The sequence below is a fragment of the Diadema setosum genome, chromosome 5, assembly GCF_964275005.1.
Source record: "Diadema setosum chromosome 5, eeDiaSeto1, whole genome shotgun sequence".
In the NCBI taxonomy this organism is placed as follows: domain Eukaryota; kingdom Metazoa; phylum Echinodermata; class Echinoidea; order Diadematoida; family Diadematidae; genus Diadema; species Diadema setosum.
In genome coordinates this window covers 25779880-25805213 of record NC_092689.1, presented here as the reverse complement: position 1 = coordinate 25805213, position 25334 = coordinate 25779880, and the positions used below count along the sequence as shown (strand labels likewise).

Sequence of the window (25334 nt, the reverse complement as noted above, 5' to 3'; positions counted from 1 at the left end):
TACAGTCACATCTGAAAAAGATTAGAGAGAGAGAGAGAGAAAAAAAAAGAAAGAAAGAAAAAAGAAAGAAAGAAAGAAAGAAAGGAAGAAATAAAGAAAACAAGAAAGAAAGAAAAAAAGAAAGAAAGAAAGAAAGAAAGAAAGAAAGAAAGAAAGAAAGAAAGGAAGAAAGGAAGGAAGGAAGAAAGAAAAGAAGTACAAAATGAATACTTATATAGGTCAAAATGTCCAGTGCACCGCCGCGCCAGATCAGACGAACCCAGTGCCGTAAAGAATGGCACTGGACGAACCTTACGTGTGCCGCCATCTACGGCATATTCTGCACAACACAAATTCTGCTAACATGGCGCTGCCAGTAGACCTCGAGCTGAAAAAGGTAAAGGATTCAAAGTCGTCCTGTTGTCACTGGCGATGACACTGAATTATGTTACTTATATTTCTAGGTTTCCATTTCTTTGTCCTTGATATGTTGAGCATACTGGATCCGAACTGGAGTAAATAAGATTAACTCTCGAGTCTCATCTGCACTAGGGAATGACATGATGGGTAGAAGTGAAGCCAGCAGGTTCCGATCGGGAAGCATGCATGGCAACACCCAAGGCAAAGGCAATGCCATCCCATCGCGCATCGCCTATTGCCCCGCCGCGATGACCGATATCGATAGATTGTGACCGTACTTTCTCGTAATGGTATACTAATTATTACTAACGTTAGAATCTAGACTATCGTGCTACGAGATTCTTCTAGACGTAGGAAATATTTTGGAGGTACGAAAGTATATTCATTACTACTGCCACGCCAAGAGAAATTCTCCCCGTCATATTTCACCAGGATCCATCCCAAGTGGTAGTCGTCTTCATATTTTAGAACTTAGATTTAAGAACCACACGACAGCCTTTTCTTCATAGTAAATCATACAATTTATTAGACACTTCCCTACTCTTCTTCCGCCATTTCCGGGAATGTGCAGCCTTCGTGCTCGAAGGTTAAACTAACACTCTTTATTCCAACCAAGCAGGCAGACCTATCATTTGTACCAAGTTTCATGCAGCAGGCTTGACTGAAAGATCAGTTTTGCCATCATAAATATTGTCGAGGATTTATGTTGTCTTTTGCTGTAGCAAGGTTTACGCTATGCATATGGCCCGTTTCACGGTTAGGCGCCACTTTTCATTTTTTTCAGTTTTCAGTCTACTACACAGAATAAGAGTAGTTTCATGAAATGTTTTGATATGCATATGTTAGACCCCCATGGGGTCTACCTCCCATAGCATAACGAAAATGCAACTCCAAAGCATTTGCTCACAGTGAGGCAAGATGTGCCCAAATCGGACCCACTGTGTGTCAACCTGGCAAACATCCCTTTTTTGCAAACTTTGCCATTCTGTATCATATCTAGCTATGAGTTAAGTGAACATATCTATGTTAAGTCTATGAGTAGCCATAATGAATCATATCAGAGTTAAAAAGTTTTAACTCCTTTTTGTTACATTTTTTTCACCCCAAAATTCTCTTGGTGGATGTGACATTGTCCGTTCACATTTAATCATCTGCTTATATGGGTTGTGTAAGTAAGAAAACAAAGGCAAGTCTCAGGAAAATAATGTAAAAGTAAAGTATAGCTTTGTATGAGTGACTGTAGAAAGTTTGTTTGTGCTTCAGTTCCATCTGATGAAATGACAGTAATCTGAAAACAAAATTTAAATGTCCGTTCACATTTTTGTCACATCCACCAAGATTTTATAAATCTATAACTTTTTAATGGTTTAGATTATTTCTAAAATTTTTGCATAAATCAGTGATACACAGTTGGGTGGCTATCCCTCTGAAACAATTTAGGATTTGAAATTCAAATGCTTTTTTTATTTCACAAAACATGGTGTCCGTTCACACATGTCACATCCACCAGCCTTTCTTGTCAGAAACACATTTTGGTGTGCATCTCAGTAAATACTGGTCCAATTAACTTTAAATCTCAACACATTTTAGACTCTTTAGTAACCTTATAAATGCCACTGATTTTGAGATTACTATGAAACTAAAAATTTGAAAAACTTAAAAAATATGTGAAATGCCCTGGTGGATGTGACACTTTAAGATGTGAACGGACATTTCCGTGAATATCACGTAAAATCTAGGGACAGCCTATTTTTGGGGGGACAAAATATTTTTAGATTTAAAAAACATGTCTTTCCCAAGATATCTTAGATATCAGACACCCACTTTTATACCACATTCACTATAATTTTACATTAGAATACTTGTTCACAGTGAGGATGTAGTATGATTTTGTCACTGTGACTGTGAAAACTGATGTTCTACATATTCTAATCAATTTTCCAGATAATTAATCTCAAAAAGGCAAAAGAATATAAATGTTATTTAATTACATTGATTAGACCTCTCCTGTATACTGTATTCAATAAGTTTAAAAATGATTGAATATGTGGTGGATGTGACATTTTGGGATGTGAACGGACACACAGTATATCTCCCCAATGCACAGCATTTTTCAGCCTTAGTTCACAATGCTTCACGCAGCATCAAGACTTGAACACAGTGTGAAATGATCCACAACCATTGGAATGGTTAACTTATATTGAGGAGTGAAAAAAAAAAGTTAAATTGATTTATATATCACTTTACTGCAACTGATTGAAAATTGCCCTTCAACATAAGTAAGCACCGGTTGTGCAGTGTTCTAGTAGTAGCCATGACAAAAAATAATGGGCATTCAACTTGGGTCAGATTTAAACCAACTATCTCCTGATGTTTAGTTTCCAGTGAAGGTACAGTGAAGGTGATTCACAGAGATAATGGTATGGGTCCATCTCACTGAAGGGGTCCGTCTAACCCCACTTTCCAATGCATTTTTAGAAAGAAAGGAATTCTTGCATAGTTATTCAGTGTTTTATGAGTATAACCAAATGTGTGATGAAAAAATCATGGCCATATGATATTCAAGCTGGATTTAAATCGACCATCTCCTGATTACCAGACTGGCGTCATATCCACTAGACTACCAAGCTTCCGCTACAGAGCCCGTGCTAGTTCTACGATGTACATGTATGTGATCCTGTGCAGTAGATACTGTGTATTTACCTGGTATTCAAATAAATGAATTCTTATATCAAGTTGTTTTTAAGTGGAGCTGATTGACAAATTGCCCCTTGTCGATGTACAATAAGCACCAATTATTCAGTGTTTATAGTTGTAGTCCTAATAAAAAATCATGAGCATACAACTCTGTAACCAACAAGCTCCTTATTATTAGGCAGGAATTAGTATATCCACTAAACTGCCTCAACCCCAACAGCCAACCAGTGCTCCTTCCAATTCTTTTTAGCAGAGGGTAAGTCAATATTTATGCACATAAATAAACCCTTGTATCAAGTTGTTTTTATTGCAACTGACTGACAAATCGCCCGTTGTTAACAAAAATTAGCATTATTCAGTATTAGCCATGATTAAAAAAAAAATACACTTGCTGTATGTGCTTCACAAGATTACATATAATAGCCAGCTATCAAAAGCTCATTAGGGTTGTTCATTATTCCCAATGTTTGTTATTCTGAAATACACAAATTCCCTTAACTTACAGGTTCGTTCAGCGAAAAAATGAGAGAGGGTTTATTTTTCTGAGGCTTTGTAAATCCAAGAATTAGATAAAGGTCATTATTCCAAAGGTTCATAAATCCAAATATGAAATAAGGCATGTTATTCTGAAGGTTTGTTCATCTGAAGGTGTAACAAGTTTTGTTAACCCTAAATTATTATTTTTTAATCTGAATACATAATGATACTCATAAAGCAAAAAAAGGAAATAAAGTTTGCTATTTCCACCAAAAAAAAAAAAATGAATGGTCTTCAATTGACAAAGAATGGCTTATCCTGGTGATGATGTAGGAGAGGTGGAAGGGTGGTATATGGATGAGGAGGAGAAAATGCTTCTTTTTACACAACACAAACTATACAAATAAAGATTTCATTTTGTAAATATGTAGGGCCTATGTATACCCTGTGCATTAACATACTTACAGTGGTGCTCCAATATCAACAAACTCTGGCAAATTAGAAATGTGATTTTTAACTGACATGATAAAGTTTATGGGTGGAATCCTGGCAGGTGACATACGCGAGAGTTATTGTAGCTTTTGCCTGTGCTGTAGATTTACAATACATAATGCACACAGGGTCATGACCACATAATCTGCATTTTTTGTTATTATTGAGGATTGGTCTTTACACCAGGTTTTCACTTTTAAAGTTTGTCATAGGCAGAAACTATAGGTAGGACAGGTTAAGGTAAGATTAAGACTCACATTACTTGTACCTTTTCTTTTCGATACCCTGGGAAAACACTTAACTGCACATTGGGGATTTTGATCACAATACAAATGTCACATTCACCATGTTGGATATCATTTACTGTGAGAAAAATTGAGCGCATAATTGCTCTATCAGAAACATTATGTATGACTTGATTGGTTAAAGAGTAAGGATGTCATTACTATGTTGATGAATTTATTGTTTTATTCATATGCAGTTCACATAAATTGAAGGTAAAATCTGCACCAAGGAGTTTCAGGCATTCATACATTGAAACTTGAGAATACAACTGTATGTGGACCCTTGTGAGCAGTGATTTGCATTCTAAAATGTGGTTTTTCTATGTGGTTCTTCCAAGTAGGATTACTGTTACTAGTAGATGATAAAGAAAGATTAAAATTCGGAATTCTGTTCACAATTTTGGCATCACATCCCCTGTGTTGGATCAAATTTACTCTAAGAAAATGAAGTGAACTGTACAATTAACAGTGTACATGTATGTCTGCAAAAAGACCTAAAAATACTTAAATGGTCATTCAGTGCATGTGAGCCAATAGAAATGTTAGTAATGATTTCAACTATTACTATTAAGTATAAATTGAAGAAGAGTAAAAATGTCCGTTCACATCTCCAATCCGTCACATCCACCACTTATAAGGAATTTCAGGCATTCATAACTATTACAGGACATGGAACCTTGTCAGCAGTGACTTGTACTTTGAATACAGCATTCTTGATGGTACTGCATGCATTATAATCATTGGTTGCAATGCAAGGTGTGCAGGAAAAAAAAAAATAAGGAAATTGGTGTTCCGTTCACATGTCACATCCACCATGTTGGATATTACTGATATCATTTATGCTGACGAAAAAAAAAAAAGCTTTCTTGTGAAACATAATTTGTTTCTTACTGTAAACTGACTTGTGCTGACTGTTCATTGGGTAATCACTTGGCTTATTTCTTTTGTTTATTGTTCAAGGTGTAAAATGTCCGTTCACATCTGTTTTTGTCACATCCACCACATCCTCCAGCTGAAAATTTAAATGTAAAAGTTGGACACTCACAATGTTAATATTAGGTGTGTGTATGTCCCCCAACATAAGCATTATCTCCATGAAATATTACACATCCTGAATGAGGAAGTGTAAAACAAGAGAAACTTTTTGAAGTCATTTACTCTATTTCACACCATATTTTTCCTTCAAAGTGGTACAATTTTCCAATAAATCCAAATAAGAACACAAAATCTGGCACGAAGTTTGCTTAAATATCACTTAATCATGTTACAGTATCAAATTACCTGTTGGACACATAGTGTGTCAGCTCTGTCCATGGTATCATAGTGTTATCTTTCAGCAAAATTACCTTCATCTCCTATAGAACCATTCATAATATTAGATATTGTAATAATAATTAAGCTCTGGCATTACATTTTCCATTAAATTCACATTCTTGGGAATAAAAAATCAAGACATTCCATCTCTTAAAGAGAACTTGAAATTTTGACCCCTAGGTTGACAAAAAGTGGCGCCTAACCGTGAAACGGGCCATATGGGAGATCTGTACAGTAATAGTACTAGTGCTGTATTAAACAATGGTCAATGCTCTGTTTTGAATGAATTTACCTCCCCCCCCCCCCCCAAAAAAAAAAAAAGTATTATCAGATCTCCTTGTTTAAATTTGTGCAGGCTTTCCAAGAGCAGCAAATCCGAATGGTAGAGACAACCCAGCAGCTGAAAATTGCAGACATGCAGGTTGAGCAGCTGAAGAGGAAGCAGCAACACTGCAAGCTGACAGCTTCAGAACTGGCTGCCCTACCTGAAGAGACCAGAGTTTATGAAGGTGTAGGGAGAATGTGAGTGTGATGTCGTGTTGATACTCTGCCATATATTGGCAAACTAAAAGCTGATAAGGAATGAAATGGCATGACTGTGAAAGTGCAAATTGCACTTCAACATGATCAATTTAAAGGTATGAAAATTTCATGTTACAGGAGAAGACAATGTTTGCAATCAGGCTGTTACACTGAGTGTAGGATGTGAATACAAACTGGCTCATACATACATGCTTGCCCAAAGCATTTTAAACACATTATTTGGCAGCTACATTCAAGTAGACACTTGCCTTTCAAGAGAAATTTAAGTTGGGTTTCATGGCCATTCAGGCAATTGTGAGATTTTTTTATTTTTTTATTTATTTATTTATTTTTTTTGAGTGAGGCCCTGATGGTATGGAAAATATCTGAATTGACATATAAATTGCTTCTCACAGGTATAAATATTTCAGAGCCTGTAAATTAATACTACGAATATTGCGCTGCTCCAACTGAATCCTGCTGATTCTTATGAATATGGCTGCTGAGATAACAAAGATAATCAGACAAAAATTTTAATTGTCCTTGCCAACAGGTTTCTCCTCCAAGACATGTCTGATATCCAGTCAGTCCTATCTGGGAAGGTCAAGGATGCAGATGACCAAATCCTGAAAGTCCAGGCAAGTATCAATGAGTAAATTATTGTCTAAGGTCTGTTCTTTTCAGGATATGTTTTCAGGTATAGAAACAATTTCTTTGCACTGGTGTGAAAATTTGAATTTCCTGCACAGCACAATTTTATCTCATTTATATGAATACAAGTGACCCATTACCATAATATAGGCGCAAAATATCCTGAAGCCTGCTACATACATGTACAAATAATGTGATTTGGCCAAATTTGACTAAATTACACATTATCAAGCATTTAATTAGTTAATATTGCTTAAAGATTTGATATCTTATGTAGCTTGTAACTACAATCAGATTTAATTAAACCCTTGGATTGAGGTTGTTACTAGAACTTGTAGTGTTTCAAAATAGTTCTAAAATGTGAGTTACGTATTGAAACAAGCAGTGTAAAAAAAAATAATAATAATCAATGTAATCAATGTTAAATATTGTTAAATATGCAAATTGTGAACATCAGTTATAATAAAATTAATTGTAGACTAAACTTTCTGCAGTTATGGTTTAGTGAGAAAAATAGTGATACCTCCTAATATTTTAGGCTTTATTGCAAAATTCTTATATGGTAGAATGTTTTGTGATACAACTGACCTATACATATGAACCACATGATTACTGCTCCCAATGATATACAGTACCGGTACCTTAAAGTATCTTCCAGAGATACAGAGCTCTGTAGCATAAGTTGAATGAGTTGGGCATGTGCAGTGTACATAGCAATAATGAGTCATATTTTGCTTTCTTTTGCGTGCACAGAATAACAAGACCTACCTAGAGCGAATGCTGAAGGAAAGTGAAGGAAATCTGAGAGAACTAGTGAAATCAAAACAAAGGGCAGCGAAACCTTAGCACCAGCTTAGTCTTAAACAGCATTTTGTACATTTGTAGTTGTAAATAATGCAGTGGTAAACTCTATAGATGTCTTATAATTGCAGGCATCAATATTGAGTTAATGGTGATGTAAGGGAACTTGGACAAAAAGAGAAGAAAGGGTAACAAGAAGTCACTGATAATGCCTCTTGCACCGGATGGATGACATAATAGAAACCTAAACCATTTTAGGTGATGTTATTGAGCATCTTGGATCTCCTGCATCGAAAACTGAGTTCTGCATTATTTATTAAATAGATGTGAATATGTATATCACTAGGCATGCAGTGCAGCAGTGGATGTTTGTGTTTGACCGAAGTAAACAAGGCATGGACTTCTGCCAAGTCTGGTGCAAGATTTGTCAGCTATTCAAAGGAGCATGTGTTTTCAGCTAACCGCTATGTAAGAAAATGCCATACTGAGACTTTGTAATGCAGGGTCCAAGGGAGCCCACATTCAGAAGGATTGAGGGAACATACACAACTGGCACATAACAGAATTTTGTGATATAGAACCCATCCGGATCAGTAAAATGCAATCCGTGATATATCTGGGTTTACAGACAATGGCCAGGTTTTTGTGTTACAAGGTTTGTATGTTCATCTCTCTGGCATCCATGGTATGTTGGTAGATGATTGTCACGAAATTCTTGTGGCTCTTGTGTGAATGCAGTGCACTTTCAAAAACCAAATTATAACTTGCATAACAGCCTGTGATTGAATGGAGCAGATAAAGATACTGTGATGAATAAGATATTAAGTACAGTATTGGCTGTTATTTTCACGTACAGATACTTGCACATTTTCGCAAGATGTCGTTTTCGCAAATTGACACCGACGCAAGTATACATTTTCGTGTGTTGTTAAATTTGCGATCCAACTGTGATTTGTGAAATTCGTGAAAATAACAGCTTATAAAGTAATGTAAGGAAGTGCGTTCAAATGTTGCCATGTGATGACTACTTTATAATGTTGATCTTCTAAGGAGGTCTCTATTTCAGAAGTCTCACATCAACTCACCTAACTTCACACACACACAAAGTACATTTTAGATGTGAAACATCAGTTTGTCTGGGGATACATGTGAGGTCAGGTTCTGCATGATATGATGCAATGTGTTTTACTCATGGGATTTGTAAGTGTAGCATGATGTACAGGTATCAGATCTTGGATAAAGCTTACAGTAATCATGTCAGTGGTGACATCTCTTTGTAGTTGGCATGTCCTGTCCAGTGTGAGCCTGCCAAATTTTTCATTTGGCTAAGACAACATTTATGAATGTATCCAATTCATTTCCCGCCAAGGACATTATTGTAATGTAGATTTACTAAATATAGAGTAGAGGATATAAAGGCATTTTCGTGTCAGTTAGAGCCAAAGGGCACACACTCCATTGATTTTGGTTCCCTACATATGTGATTTATGTTCATAATGTAATCCAGAACAAAGAAAACAGGAGCTAAAATGCATTACACATGTGTAACACTTGTTGACGACTATCACATTCACATGAGTCAAAATATTTGTTTTATGTATGGATTGTTGGTGATCACAGAGTCAGTGATGATAAGGTAGCTTTGTATTTGACAATGATTTGGTGATAATACATGTATCATGTTTTGTATGAGTTTGTGATGTTTCTGTTTCTGAAGCTTCTGCTGAGTATGCAATGTGGCTTGATGTGGTGTATATCAGATGCCAAATATGGTTATGACAGTGATGGTACATGATCTGTCATACATTGTGTAACACCTAAATAAATCCTTGTCATTTGATTGGTTGTTTGATATTGATCATTTGTCCCATTTTTACCATTATATCATCATTCATGCAATTGTGGCTCCATTTACTGTGCAATTTTGGATTCTTGGGATTTGCTCCATTTGCACACTCGCAGAGGGCCTGGCACACTACGTACGTAAAACGCTTGCATTGGCAGTGTGCATGCACTCAGGCATATTGACGGACAGTGCATTAGCGTATATCACTCAGTGCTCCCTTGATCTCAGATCTCACACATTCTCTCTTGTTTCTAAATTCATAAAACATCAAATTGCAAGGATCTATTTTTTGGTGTTATATTAAACAAACAATGAATGTTTTTAATTTGTGCAATGGACAGAATACTTAGTATTTCATTTGGTGAAAGATTAAATTATTGATGCATTCAACTCAGGTTTGCCTCATTGAATGGATCATTTCATCTTTCACCTCATGAACATTCTATCCATTGCACTCATAAACATTCATTATTTGTTAGTATACTAATCTGGACTGTGTAAACTTGCATAAAAGCATAAAATCTAGAATACTGCATGATCAGGACACTATCCAATGTGTTTATGCACTTTTTTCTATATAATATATATGTAGAATAGAATCAGTAAGTGTATACGTATATATATATATATATATATATATATATATATATATATATATATATATATATATATACATAACAGCAAAAGGTTTCTGCTCAAAGTTCAATGAAATATTGGTTCACAAGTGAACAGTAGTAATTACTACTGTAATGTGTTTGTGGTGTGTGTGTGTTTTGCTTTTCTCAAGATCAATGTGTAACCTGCATTCAAGATGCTGATACACTACAGCTTTCTATATTTTTCTGCTTTGTACTTGACATTATTATTATTTTTTTTTTTTGCGATATGACTCATAAAATGGCAACCTATTGGAAATACATACATGTATCCTCTTCATGAAAAAAACAAAACAACACCGATCTCCTCAAAAATTGACATAAAGAAAACAACACCCTCGAACGCTGTATGAAAACATATGTACAGGGTAAAAGCTTAAAAAGGCTGATCAAAATTGGTTCAATACCAAAAGTAATCTTTCAGATTGTTCAGACGTCTACTCAACAATTTAGCAAATTCATAGTATATTAGGCCTATGTGAATCTATACAGTTTCCAAGACAGTAGAAGTTGATGTCGCCACTATGTTGATAAAAGAAAATATTCTTGATACGGTACATGTTGCAATTGTAGACCTACATGATATATGAGGAAAATATTGTATGAGGCTGTCCTGAGTTTTTGTTGTTTTTATTTTCAAAATTTTGTTTCAAATTGTTCTACACACACACACACACATATACATTTTTTTTTTTTTTTTTTTATATCATCTCCATCTACATTTTATAAAATTATCTTCATCACCACCACCACCGGGCACCACCATGATATGGGTTTGCCATATAAATTCTGCGGTCAGAAACAAAATTGGCAAAAGCTAGAAAGAGTATAAGAATTCAGGAAATTTGAATAGATTGGTTAATTGGAGAACTTGGTTGAGAGGGGGCTGTATAAAGGGCAAAACATGGAGCGTTTGTTTGTAGTTCCATGGGCAAAAAGAAAGAATCGCTGTGTGCCCGCAACTCATCTCGCCGGTGTACTCGCTAGACTCTCAGCTCCAGCAGCTGCGTTGCGTTGTTGTCAAAACAAATGATTGCAGCTGCTTTTCCGTCCGCGCGCTCCAGTGCAGTGGAAATCCCATATAGCTGGCCCACACGGATTATTTTGTTCAACAGGGAAAAACCAAGGCATCGCTCGCTTTACCGCCGCCAAACGGGGCTACAACATCGGGCCTGGTGAGATTCATAATATTTGTATCTATTCATCAGGATGCTACATTTTTTCAATCATTAAGCGTGCTGCTGGTACCTTGATGCCATGCCTCTCTTTTCTGTTATTAACTTAGATTTTAACTTATTAACGAAGATTGCTCATGCTCGCTCCCAGTAAAAATTTATGTCAAGTCCCACATACTATCTTCTGTGTATTCCCGTGTTTAGCTAGCCAGGTTTCATCGATAGAATTGCGTGTTCTGCACTGCTATTAATTGGCTATTTAATTTTCTGCAAACTTTTGTTTTGTGCTTTTACAGAGAAGTCAATGTCGAGGAGTATGCATCAGACAGTGAGTCAAACTTTCACTTTTTCACTACCAATATTCATGAATGGGGAATTCTGTCACAGTCTATGATATTTGTGTACCGGTACTTTTTTAAAAGAAATAATCCATACCTCAGAATAATGATTATTTTGCACATATTTGATTTTATGCTACAGCACAGGATATGTTCTTGTTGTTAAGGTATCATTTTAGTTGATTTTTCAAAGTATAATCCTAGTACCCTGTGTTCATTTTGTACCTATTGTTACATTATGAACGACTTCCATTTTGCAGCCTGTTGAATTTCAAGTGTTACACATAAAATATTACTACAGACTGCATTTTGAGTCCAAATACCATGTTAAGGCAGACTTAAACATGGACTGCCATTTATAACATCATATTTCAGTTTGCACAATGATGGCACAAAATGGAAATGAATGTCAACAAACATGCATGGATCAATCAGTTATATTCTTGTTATTGTCTCTCATATTCAGCAGAATGAGTACTGGACTTTAATGTTATGTATATCTGTATGTACATCATTTTATTTTTTTCCCTATTTTAAGTGGGAATTGTCCCTGGATTTCTGTTGATTTTCATTAATTGTATGTATGTATGTGTATGTGTGTCTTCGCAGCACTCAGAAAGCTGGATGTCTTGTACCTTATGTCGAGCCAGCCAACAAGGCATGCAAATCCTGGAGAGGGCTAAAATGAGGGAAGTGATTTGGCCTGACCCACCAACTCAAAGTAGTCCGCCTATGCAGGTAATGTAGATAGTACTGTTGATAATCATCCACTCATATTAAAGACACATAAACACTGGAACAGGCAATTTGTTGTATTTACCCATGAGTATGTTCTACTTTCATGCACGGAGGGAAGAGAGTTGAATGGGGCATCTAGAGTATCAAGCAATTTAAACTTCTAGCAGGAGTCAATTTAAACTCTCAACCATCCTGAGTATCCTTTGGTTTTAAGGTTGTGTTACTAGTTTAATTACTCATTTTATTCATCATTTTTTTTTTTAGGGGGGGGGGGAGGGGGAGGATGTAGAGAAAGGTTTCAAATAAATTCCTGGTGGTTCCCTTCAAGCTGATTCGTCTCAAATTTCTTTAACTCCCGTGGCCACAACCACCACAGAAAATCCGCCAGACCTTCATTTTGTCATCAAGGCCTGTACATAGATTCCCGTTCCATCTAGGCTGACCCCATGTTTCTTGTTTCTTTTCTATGTTTCCTCTCGATTTCCAGGATGCAATGGCATACACTACCATAGATGAAGCATTTTCAAGCATGCTGCAGTTCATGACTACCAGTAGTCGTCAGTGCAAGGTAAGGAATCAGCCAACAGATGAGATGAGTAAGAATGGACCACCAGGGGAGATGTCATACAGCCGTATCCCACCTTCTCTGAGTAGTTGATCAGACAAAATAATAAATGGCAAAGAAACCATTTACTTGCGTATTTTTTTATTTTTATTTTTTTTATTCAGTCATGTTTGTTGGTTCCCTTGTACATAGGGCTCCATGGTGTGAAAGCAAAGGATTACAAAGTGAATTCATAATTATAATCTCAGTAAATGGCACACCCCCCCCCCCCCCCCGACTCCTTGACATATTGCACAGATTACGGCGTGTACCTTATGTTAATGGGTCATACATAACTGTAGGTGTGCTTCACTGTTTATCGAAGACATGAACACAACAGATATCAATGCCTACAGTTACAACAGTGATATGCATATGTACAGTAATGAATTGTCTCCACAAATGACTGAACAAATAATGCACTTCAAATCAAGATACATTGTTTAACGATAAGTATGACCTACATTGTATCATCACAGTAAATCTGAATTTGCTCTCCAACAGAGCATACATGCTTGTACAGCCAAATCAAGTACACTCCACTGAGTGTGGTGTAGATCCCAACATTATTCACGTGTCAAGTATCACACATTTCCCAAGGTGTGTTTTGATGTAAACAAAAGCATAGATTATGAAACACATACCTGGGATATTTGCAATTTCCTTTGAACATGTTTTATCATATTTAAAAGATTTCTGTAGTAGCATGAATTCTGTTTTGTTTTAACCCTAAAAGGGCCGGGGGGGGGGGGGCGGAATCCGCCTCCCTCGACGTTTCGCGCTATAATTCTGTAATAATATAATAAAATACATAAGAATTGAAATGAGTTTTGGAAGTTTTTGTGATGTACAATATTGTTGAATATGCTAAAACAGATTTACAGATCAAAAATTAGACTCTCAATGCTTTTAATTAGGCTAAAATATGATCTTGAGCTTAATTTGCATAATTAATTAATTAAGATTAGAAATTGATTGTTTCAAAAAATCTTATGACACAATCTTGTAGATTATGACGCGGGTCTGGCGCATGCAAAATTTCATCGCGATCGCACCTCCGATGGCCGAGATCTTGGGGGGGGGGGGGGGCGGAATCCATCCCCCCCGGTCTGAGCATAGCCAAAAAAGTCCGGCCCCTTAAGGGTTAATGTAATTTGAGATACAGTTGTAAGTCCTTTACAAACTTGTATTCAAGCTTTCGCTTTTGTCATTCAGTGTGTTTGTTGATTCCCTTTTAGATACAGCTGTAGACCTCCATTGCATCATTCCACAGAGTACAGTTACAGGTTGTACAGTGCATTCATCAAGTACAAGTGTAATCGTACCTAAACAGCATATATACCCCTGTCTGAAACACATCAAAAGCAGCAACAACTTTGTTCTGTTTTAATGCGATGTCACAGGAATATAGACCTGATTGGTATCATTTTCCCGTCTGATACACATCATATCTTTTTTTATGGGTGTTGTTTTCTTTCTGATTACAGAGATATTACGCAAGCAGGCCATTAGCAGCTCACAGTTCTTTGGACAGGAGACACTGCAGTAGATTCCATGTCCCAACGTACACTGCAGTCAAACAGAGACACCCTGTGAGTTTATCTGCTCTTGGCAATGGCTCATTACACCTCATATTTCTGCATCTGAATGTTCTCAATGGAAGCACTGCTCAGTAATTCCTCTGAAATTTTTTGCTGCTGAATTTGTTAAGTTGTCATTAGATTTTCAGCTCCAAATTTTACTGTGTATCCTACTTTGGAGGAAGATTAGATTGATCTTTAAGGTCATTAACTTTGCGAAATGAATAATTAAAATGCATGCATGCTGTATACAATTTACATATACTAGCTGTACACACAAGTGTAGGCCTACCTGTCGTCTGCTACTCGGTACGAATTAACGCATGCGTATGCAAGCACCTGCAATCAGTATGTGAGTTGTGCAACTCTGACGTCACGACATTTGTGCTTGTCAGCTCAGTGGCATAAATCCCACCAATAGGGAGCTTTAGATTTTTGCGACGGGGACCTTCAGAGGAAAAAAAAAACCTATTCTGAGCATGCACAAAAGTGTGCATCAAGTCGATCTATTTTTAGCTCGCGTCGTCTGAGTTTTTCACTACGCGTTCTGGGCTATGTGTACGTCTGCTCAATTCACGATGTAGAGGGCTACTTGATGCACTGATCATATGGGGGCCCCATTTTATTTTTTATACGTTGCATCCCAGCGTAATCTAAAACTACTTTTCAGCATGACGCAGGGGAGAGGAGAACGTCCAGCGCAATCGTCGTCTCAAACGTCCGCGCGTCAAAGTTTAAAGCTCCCTAATAAGGCTCATTTTCAAATTAAAATTGTGCACTAAATTGCTCTGAAATTCCGTTTTCATTTGCGCAGCTTGGTTGGTGTTTTTTTTTTTTTTTTTTTTGAAAACATAAATTTTCTAAAAAGAAATACCACTACAGTCTTCTTTCAACATGGCTTTTGGGGCATCTTGATCTTGCAGTTTGCTTTTATAATACAGGCAGGCAGTTCCTTCATGATCTTTTAAATCTAAGAAGAATTCTTTGAGATTTATACCTCCATCTTGAATGATGCTGGAGGCATTATGATTTCAGGTTGACCTTAGACCTTTGTGCAGCTTTAACTTTATGTAGAAATGTCCATCAGTAATATACATTGCAAATGACTGACATATTGCTCTTCATCAATGTAAATAATCACCATTATTCATAACTGGGAATAAATATACAGTACCTGTTGCACCAAGGATTATAGCTACCACTGGCTGTCAGGTGGAAGCTGTGGTCTAGTGGATACGATGCCCGTCTTAAAATCAGGAGATCGTTTGCTTTGAGTCCAGTCTGAGATTGTATGCCCATGATTTTTATCAAGCCTACAACTAATACACTGAATAATCGGTGCTTATTTACGTTGATGAAGGGCAATTTGTCAATCAGTGCAATAAATAGCAACCTGACGCAAGAATTCAATAAATGGAGTAATATATATTGTACGATAGATAGTGTAGATGTTGTTCTTTGATCACGTAGACAAAGAAAGCTCTGACATTCTTCTTTTAATCATTCTAGGTCTTAAACCTAACACCATATCCCTAGTGCAATCTTACATACATGTATTACCTTCTTTGCTCCCCTTCAGCTCCAAAAAGCAGAGGATGTCCACATACAAGTGCAGCCAGGAACATATGCGGTGACGGCAGGGGGCTGGGGGAAGGGCTCTGGACAGCAGACCCACGTGGTTCACATCAATGCTGGACAGAGTGTTAGCATGGACTTCAGTTTGTGACCTGAGAGGAATTTTCATTATTTTGACAACATTCTTTGCAGCTGAAGAGCTGGGACAGCCTGGCTGAAAAGGACATATCGTGGGCCAGATGGAAAGGTCTCACTTGTTGATGATGCCCTTTGTGAGAAATTATTCATGATTTCTTGCTTTTCACAAATCTTGTTCATGTTGATTTTTTTTAAATCCCTTCTATGGGTACTCTGTAATGAAGGAGAAAAGTTCAGATTCTGTGAGGATGCCCAGCAAATGCCTCTGGCAGAGGGCTTTTAGGTACAGTCAAACATCTGTGTTGCTTTTTTGACTTGGAAGAAAAATCACAGAATCTTCAGGAGAGCAAAATACTGAACTGGTATACATGCCATCACAAGAGCAGAGTGACATGAAATCAAGAGGTAATTCACTTGATGCCAAGATATAGGGAGGGGATGTGGGGGGGGGGGGCATTTTGTTTCGCCTTGTCCAGTTGCCTTTACTATGTCCATGTAATAGGATCATCATGGTCCACATGATGATTCAAAGGAGTTTCTGTGAGTACAACTTTCAACTTTGTAAAAGGATAACAACATGACTGATATGTTACTTCAGTGCAGAAATATTCTATCAGAGAGGACTTCAAAGTAGAGGCCAGATTCTGCCATCCTAAGATTTCAGTATTTCAAGAAAAATCTCATTATCCATCATTCTTTTAATAATAGGGTTCACCTAAACAGATGTTCATATAGGTTTTTTTATCATGTTGGAACTTTAATAGGCAGAGTAAAAATACCAATATAGCAGTACTGTGAAAAAAAGGATGTAAGTTATGCTTTGTTACAATAAGGCCATGGAATTTTCACCTTCATAGTATTCCTGGGTTTCCTAATATGTAATGTCAATCATGTATATACGTCAATATGATAGGAGCTTCACTTTTCAACTGAATGACAAATTGCCCTACATCGAGGCAAGAAAGCATCACATTTGTCCCCATGACAGTGCCAAATGTTTGTGTCTTGGATCAAGTATCAGGTTTTTATTTTCATTTTTTTTTTCCTTTGCAATCATGAAGAATGATTATACATGTATTTCAATTGGGTAAAATTCCTTTATGAATCATGCACGATGAGCAAAAATAATCCACCAATGAATTATCTGCTCCTTGTAAAATCTTTTAGTAATATAAAAATTTGTTCTGTGTGTTTATGGAAGATTACAGGATATATTGTTTTTCTTGTAGTTGGCTGGTTGAAGATTCAGCGGCATATACGAAATGTGCAGAACATTGTCAGACTGAAATAACCATAGAGATATTAATCAGTTGGGGAAGGTAATATGGGGGAACCTCCTTAGAATGAGGACCTAAAAACCATAACTACGTGTATTTGTTACTGGTATAATGTGTATCAGGTATCTCACTATATCAGGCTCAAAACAGAGAAAGATATAGAGTTAGGACCTGAAGAGGGTTTTCCAATGAATCCAACCTCTTTATAACAACGTATCACTGAAATATGATCCTCAGTTGTGCCCCACCCCAAAGGGTTCTGGAAGCATTATGTATTTGGCATATTTATCTGTTCACCTGTTCCACCCGTGTCACATTATTGTATCGTAATGCACTGTACATGTACAAAGTAGTTTATTAAGAAAAAGCATTCAGTGGATTTATGCATGTAATGCAATGATCACACTGGAAGCAGAGGGATCCCAGTCAACTGATTTGCTCTAGTTTGATTTTTGGCATGAAACAATATTCAACTGCAGGTTCAAATTAAATTCTTGAAAACTAAAAAAAAAAAAACAACAACAACAACAACAACAAAACAACAACTCTGCTTTGAGATTGATATCCTGGGCATAAGCATGACATGCACATATGAAGTCTTTTTATGTTGATTTTAAGCTCTTGTACTTTTGAATTAGAGGTTTTTCTCTTCATGGATCTAATGCAGCATTTTTTTTTTTTGGGGGGGGGGGGGGGCAGTGGAGAGAACAGTCAACTTCCATTACAACAAAGTCCTTGGGCCCAGCAGTTTTCTTTGTTTGTATTGAAATTCCATTGTAACCAAACAACTAAACAATTACATAAATATAGAGCAGATAATGTTAGGGCCTGAATTTTTACTTTGTTGTAACCGGAATTTTGTTAAAACCATGTTTGTTATAACACGATTGCACTTTGTACTGTTTGTTCTGAAATATTATGATAGGGATGATTTGCCGTTAATAACATTTCAAACCTAGCATCATACCTTCTTTGATATTCCATACTACAAAGTCAGTACTTTGATTTATGTAAAAGCGCCTTGAAACAGCAATTAATTGATGATTTTATTTTCCATGTGTGCAGCTTGGCTGCCAATTATCTTCGCTCATTCCAGGTTTTCTATGGGAACTACTATTATTGTAAACAATATTGATCAGTTGGGAATAGAATTCAAAATACTCAGTGTGTATTCATTTTTCCAACTCAATGGATGAACACACGATTTACATGTACATGTACACCTGTACCTCTTTCAGAAGGCAGGGGAAATTCACTAGCACCATGAAGGAATGTGTACTTTTTATAAAAATGCTATTGTCCTATTGGGACTTTATGCATTGTTATACGTGTAGTGATGGCAGTAGCAAAAAAAAAAAATTGTAACTGTTGAATGGATTGTCCAATTCACAACATTTCAACAAATCTTTGTATGCCCTCTACACATTCAAATGTATTATCAATGCATGGAGTCAAGGTCTTCTCACCTTGCAGTTACATGTAGTGTACAACGTAACATTTATTTATGCTAAACGCTGATCTGTATATCGTTTAGTTGACATGTAATGGACGCAGATGTTGGTGTGAAAGTAATATGATTATGTGTGAGAGCAATCTTCTTTTTTTTTAATGTTGGTTTTTCAAAATAAACATTCCGTGCATAAACTGGTAGTAGCCATTTTGTCGGTCATTTAGTTGTAGAGTATACTACACCGTAGGCTTTTTATATTATTAATGATTTCTCCTTTTATGGTGGTATGGGCTCACACTACAGAACTAAAGTGGCCTTTAATTAGACATTGGATGTGATCTTGTATAATTATGGCAAATTAGCATAACACGAAACTGAAATGCAACATGTGTTTCTCTTTTGGAGTTAAAAGGTCTTAGTTAAATGTTCATGGCTCAGGAAATTATGCAATGCAATGCAAAATAATTCTGAACGTAATCTGCCGCTGTGATACAATTTTACACATTATCTGCTGCTGTTGTACATCTCCGTATAAAATTTTAGCTCAAACCGTTCCTATGTTTGGTTTTTATACCACAACAATATGCTCTGGAAAATCAACTTTCAAATTGAAAGTGATCCCACTTTGGCTCAAAACCGTTCTGTCAATGTTTTTTTTTGTTATGCCTCCGCCACGAAGTGGTGCCGGAGGCATTATGTTTTCGGGTTGTCCGTCCGTCCGTCCGTCCGTCCTTCCGTCCGTCCGTAATGAATTTTGTGGACAAGGTAACTATCAAAACCCGTTGAGGTATCCTAATGAAACTTGGCATGTATGTGTATTAGGGGGTGAAGTTGTGCCTATCAACTTTTGGGTGGACATGCTCAAGGTCAAAGGTCAAAAGGTCAAGGTCAAATACATAAAATTTCACTATTTCCACCATATCTATTGAATGCCTGAAGATATTTTCTTGAAACTTAGTGTATACATGTATTACCCAATTAAGATTCTCTGGTGAAAGTTTGGGTCATGAGGTCAAAGGTCAAAGGTCAAAAGGTCAGGGTCAAATACATAAAATTTCACTATTTCCACCATATCTATTGAATGCCTGAAGATATTTTCTTTAAACTTAGTGTATACATGTATTACCCAATTAAGATTCTCTGGTGAAAGTTTGGGTCATGAGGTCAAAGGTCAAAGGTCAAAAGGTCAAGTAAAAATATTAAAACTTTTTTTTTTCTCCATACCTTGGAAAATTGTTCAAGGTATCTTCATGGAACATAGTATATACATATACTGACTGGAAGTGATTATCTAGAGAATGTAGGGTTCATGGGGTCAAAGGTCAGGGGTCAAAGGTCAAGTGTAACACTTCAAAATGTTACTATTTCCCTCCTATCATGCAGTGCCAGCTGGGTTATTTTTTTTTTACACTTGGTGTATGCATACATGTGTAACCTAATAGAAATTCTCTGGAAAGTTTTTTTTTTCTTCTTTTTTTGCCTCAAAGGTCAACAGGTCAAAGATCAAGTGAAAGTGCTGAACTAACTTTTTCCTCCATATCTCGCAAGTGGCTCAAGTTATCTTGAAACTTAGTACATATTATGCATGTTCTACCTGAAAGTGATTATCTTATGAATTTTAGGGCCAAGGGCCAGATGAAAATGGTAACAATTTACTATTCAATTCAGAAATTGCACTTTTTCTCCACACCTGTACCTTGAAAATTACTCAATGCCTAAATGTATGAATGGGTCAAAGTCGAGTTAAAGTCCTTAAATCCCTAGATACATGCTCTCCTATTCATCCAATTAAACCTAGGTCAAGGAAGGTGAACATTCAACACATTTGTGACAAACTTGTCATTTCAATATTTTGCCAATTTTGTGAAAATGTAATCACACATTGTCCACTAGACCTATTGGGAAAATCATGCATTATGGCGGAGGCATACCAGTCGCCAAAGCGACATTTCTAGTTTTGTTTTTGTTTTGTTTTTTAATGACTGTCAACAAGATGATATGTGGTACGTACATGTAACTGGGTGTGATGAATTACAAGAAATGTGTTTTGCAAGGTGATCATCTGTGTATGGATAGATTCCTGTGTCCTTTTTCTCCTCCATGTGGCGTAGTGAAATCTCATTATCCCACCTTTGCAAATACATGTACAAGAGTGCATGTGGGAATACGTGTAGTGATAGCAAGTGTTGATGCAGTGTTTGCAGCAGACACATAAACATTTTGACCCGGGCGACATGCATTCATCTCTGCATAAATATTCACTTTTACCAAAATAAGTACAAATTTATTTATCAAAAAGATGACATTGTCATACACTTGTATTTCCTACTTTTTTATTCATACATTACATTGCACATTTATGAACACGGCCGGAAGCATGTTACTCATATTGGCGAGAGATGATGGTCATGACTCAATCCTCGTGGACAAATTGTCTTGACGTTGATGACAAACTAAATACATGTACATGTACAGTTACGTACATTGTAGGAGAAAATATTCTGTTTTCCATGGTGGGAAATTCCCATATACACATTCATTGATATAGATCAAATATAGTGTATTCAAATTCATCGTCGTCGTCCTGGCAGTCACCATAACGTAGCTATAATAACATTTTACGATTTACACCATATTGGTGGAGTGGGTCTCTTTATTGATCTCTGAATAGCAGATCATATGGAAGTACCAAGTACCATGGACAAAGAGCGTTTTATTTGCACATTTATAAAGTACAAACAATAAGTAGATAAGCCTTTTTTTTTTTTAAACAAGAACATGGCATTGTTTATATTACATAATATCCACATCTGGCCCTTATACTTTGTATCATAGTTCTGTGGTAGTTCGTACTGGTTTATACAATGTATTGGTTTGTAAAAAGGCTATAAACTTGTTGAGTTTAGGCAAACTATTACATACACACGCCTTCAAAACAATTGATTTTTCATAGATCAAAGCACCGATCGGACTTGTATCATGATTCAAAAATATGGGAACTCCATCCAACAATACTGGTGCTTTGAATACTCTGTATTAATTGTCACATGCTGCAATAGCTTGCTAACTACTGCTTACACTTCCACACTCACTTTCTCTCTCTCTCTCTCTCTCTCTCTCACACACACACACACAGACAGACACTAGGAAACTATCAAGTATTTCCCTATCCAAGTCGTTTGCATATATGGAGAAAATAAGAATGTGAGATTTGTCAACATTCCTGGTGAGACACATGTATAATCCACAACCGACTTGCTGTCAGGCTCATTACTCGTAGCAACATGATTGTCCTCAAGACATCCTTTATTTTGATATTCTTAAAACATGTCTTGGCGATTCTCCTCCATATAGATAAATATTAATCTTCCTCAAGCCTATTTTCTCCTTGATAGAATATCTCTCAGACTTCTCTACGATGATCATCTCCGTGTAGCAATGCGGTTTATTTTCACAATATTCTGCAAATTAGGCACGTTTGGTGACGTCGCAGACGCAGAACGGCAAGGGAACTCGTTTGTCCCGACAAGCGTCAAACATTTGGTACATACTGACTTGTTTCACCTGTGCGGGAGAAACGGAATGAAAAACAAAGATGCATATCATGTAGCGGTAATAATCAACAAATGAAAATATTATGTTAACTTTCTCAGAGAGGTATGTCGCGTTTTATACTTGCACTTTAAAGGGATCGTATAGTTTGGTTGAGACCTGATTTCAGGTTTCTAGCATTTTGTGGTGAGATAATGAGAAACCTCTTATGAAATATGAAAGAGCATGTAATTCTAAGAGGAATTCAACGTTTATTTGATGAAAATTGGTTTTGAAATGGCCGAGATATCAAAAAAGAAAAGAAAAAAAAAAAGCGATTCTAATAAAGTGTGGGACCCACACTTTATTACGATCGCTTTGCTTTACTTTGTTTTTGGATGTTTCGGTCATTCCAAACCGGATTTTCATCAAATAAGCTTTGAATTCCTCTTTAAATGGTAAGCTCTGTACTATATCATGAGTGTTTTCTTGGTATCTTGCAAAAAGTTAAAAGCCCAATTCTCATCTCCACCAATAGTGTACCATCCCTTTAAGTCAATTTCGTAATCTTGTGCCTTGCAAATATCACATGAATTCCCGCCCTTTTTTTCTGAGGAAAACACTCATAGTGTAGTACAGTGTATCTATATCATGTGCATGTATACACCACACGTTTATTTCCAATAGTAAATTTGCCTTCAGCAATTCATGACCTTTCCCGCCGAAATAGCAATTGTTCTCGGTCCAGCTGCAAATTAATTGCTAAAATACATAAAAGAAGGGCTCCTGCGGACAAGACGTAGTTGTAGACTTTTTTCCAGGGCAGTTTTTACCATTCTTTCTTCGAAATCATAGCGAGTTGCAATTTTAAGTGGTTTTTTATTCATCCTTTGACAGAGAAAGTGTATTTTTGTCTTTCAAATCTCATCGTGCTTCCTCATGAAGACTTGGTCAAAAATAGTCAAGGGTCTTTCAAATATTTTCACCATTGTGACTACATTCAAGAAGAACATGCACAAAATATTGCATCTGATATGAGAAAAGTGACTTCCAGAGTGCACAACAGGAATTTGAATATGAATAGGCCTACAGATGAGTATTATATCTTTGTCAACTGAAGAAAGTCAATTCACGTCTTGTGTGAGCGTATGCATTTTGATGCATGCCTTCTAGTTGAAAGTAATACACAGTTCGACAGGAACAAACCTGTTTGATGTCCAAGTTGTCATCGATTACCAGGTCCCAAATGGTATCTTTCTCGACTGTCTGGAATGTCATGTGGTACATCCACCTCGATGTCGAGTTCTTTGGCTTGTTCTCATTTTCGTTTACGAACACGTGCAAGAGGCGCTTGAAACTCAGATCGATGCACGAGCTCAGTCGGAAAGGCGTCTTTGAATTAAGCTCTAGTTTCTCCTGACAGACATGGAAATGGCAAATTAATGATGACAATGAAATAAAAAAAAAAAAAAAAACCTTCGGTTAAGGGCTTTTTACACTTGTAAATTTTTGCTTAGCCCCGGACTATCGGTGGGGCTAAGGGGGGGCCTTAGCCCCACCGATAGTACGGGACTATCCGTAGCCCACTTTCTGTTTACACTCGTTTTTGCCAAAGTGGGCTAGCCCCACCGATAGTACGGTACTATCTGGCCCTGCAAAATAGCAGGGGTTAGCACCGCAATTGCGGTGCTAGCACCGCAATTGCGGTGCCAAGCAAGTGAGTGTAAACAGAACGAAAAAATAATCCTGGGCTAAGCGACGGAGACGAAGTGCGACCCTCACTGACCAATCAGAAACGAGGTAATCAAGTGCTGCCGGTGCGTGCGTGTACGTGTACAGTACACAGCGTAGTTATGAATATTCATGTGGTTTGGAAAGTCCGGGGCTAAGAAAGACGAGTGTAAAAAGGTCAGTTTTCTCCTTAGCCCCGGACAAGAGATAGTACGGGACTAATTGGCGAGTGTAAAAAGCTGAAAAAATTGGTACGGGACTAACGATAGTCCTGGGTCAGAGAAAGTCCGGGGTTAAGAAACACAAGTGTAAAAAGCCCTTTAGAGGACTATGCAATCCATCGAGCATTACAACGTTGTTAAAATTTGGGTATGAAAATGTATGTCTCTTAAGGGCTTTTTACACTTGTGTTTCTTAACCCCGGACTTTCTCTGACCCAGGACTATCGTTAGTCCCGTACCAATATTTTCAGCTTTTTACACTCGCCAATTAGTCCCGTACTATCTCTTGTCCGGGGCTAAGGAGAAAACTGACCTTTTTACACTCGTATTTCTTAGCCCCGGACTTTCCAAACCACATGAATATTCATAATTACGCTGTGTACTGTACACGTACACGCACGCACCGGCAGCACTTGATTACCTCGTTTCTGATTGGTCAGTGAGGGTCGGACTTCGTCTCCGTTGCTTAGCCCAGGATTATTTTTTCGTTCTGTTTACATTCACTTGCTTGGCACCGCAATTGCGGTGCTAGCACCGCAATTGCGGTGCTAACCCCTGCTATTTTGCAGGGCCAGATAGTACCGTACTATCGGTGGGGCTAGCCCACTTTGGCAAAAACGAGTGTAAACAGAAAGTGGGCTAAGGATAGTCCCGTACCAACGGTGGGGCTAAGGCCCCCCCCCCCCCCCCCTTAGCCCCACCGATAGTCCGGGGCTAAGCAAAAATTTACAAGTGTAAAAAGCCCTTATAAGCAATAATGAAAATTGTGCTGGTCAGTTCTAGCATGTATAAGCATTGAGATAAATGAAGAGCTTGCTTCCAAAAGCGCTAAATCTA

The 25334-nt window shown here is 37.2% G+C and overlaps 3 protein-coding genes across 3 annotated transcripts in view; 2 read left to right on the top strand and 1 right to left on the bottom strand.

The window, feature by feature from the left end:
• The first annotated feature begins 257 nt into the window (after nt 1-257).
• Nucleotides 258-9477, top strand: LOC140229224 (prefoldin subunit 1-like). Its single transcript, XM_072309498.1, has 4 exons — nt 258-376; nt 6019-6185; nt 6739-6823; nt 7590-9477. The coding sequence occupies exons 1-4, from the start codon at nt 275-277 to the stop codon at nt 7680-7682; spliced, it is 447 nt and encodes a 148-aa protein (XP_072165599.1). The 5' UTR covers nt 258-274; the 3' UTR covers nt 7683-9477.
• Nucleotides 9478-11267: 1790 nt separating this feature from the next.
• On the top strand, nt 11268-18238 carry LOC140228652 (A-kinase-interacting protein 1-like). The gene is made up of 6 exons (XM_072308903.1): nt 11268-11314; nt 11611-11642; nt 12262-12390; nt 12878-12958; nt 14482-14586; nt 16154-18238. Exons 2-6 carry the CDS (start codon nt 11619-11621, stop codon nt 16298-16300), a joined length of 486 nt encoding a protein of 161 aa, XP_072165004.1. The 5' UTR covers nt 11268-11314; nt 11611-11618; the 3' UTR covers nt 16301-18238.
• Nucleotides 18239-22457: 4219 nt separating this feature from the next.
• LOC140228808 (uncharacterized) overlaps nt 22458-25334 on the bottom strand; it is a 41370-nt gene continuing 38493 nt past the window's right edge. The window contains exons 13-14 of the mRNA XM_072309081.1: nt 23752-23951; nt 22458-22578 (exon numbers count right to left, since the gene is read on the bottom strand). Of these exons, the coding sequence (XP_072165182.1) occupies nt 22483-22578; nt 23752-23951 (296 nt within the window). The 3' untranslated portion in view covers nt 22458-22482. The remainder of the gene's footprint in view (nt 22579-23751; nt 23952-25334) is intronic.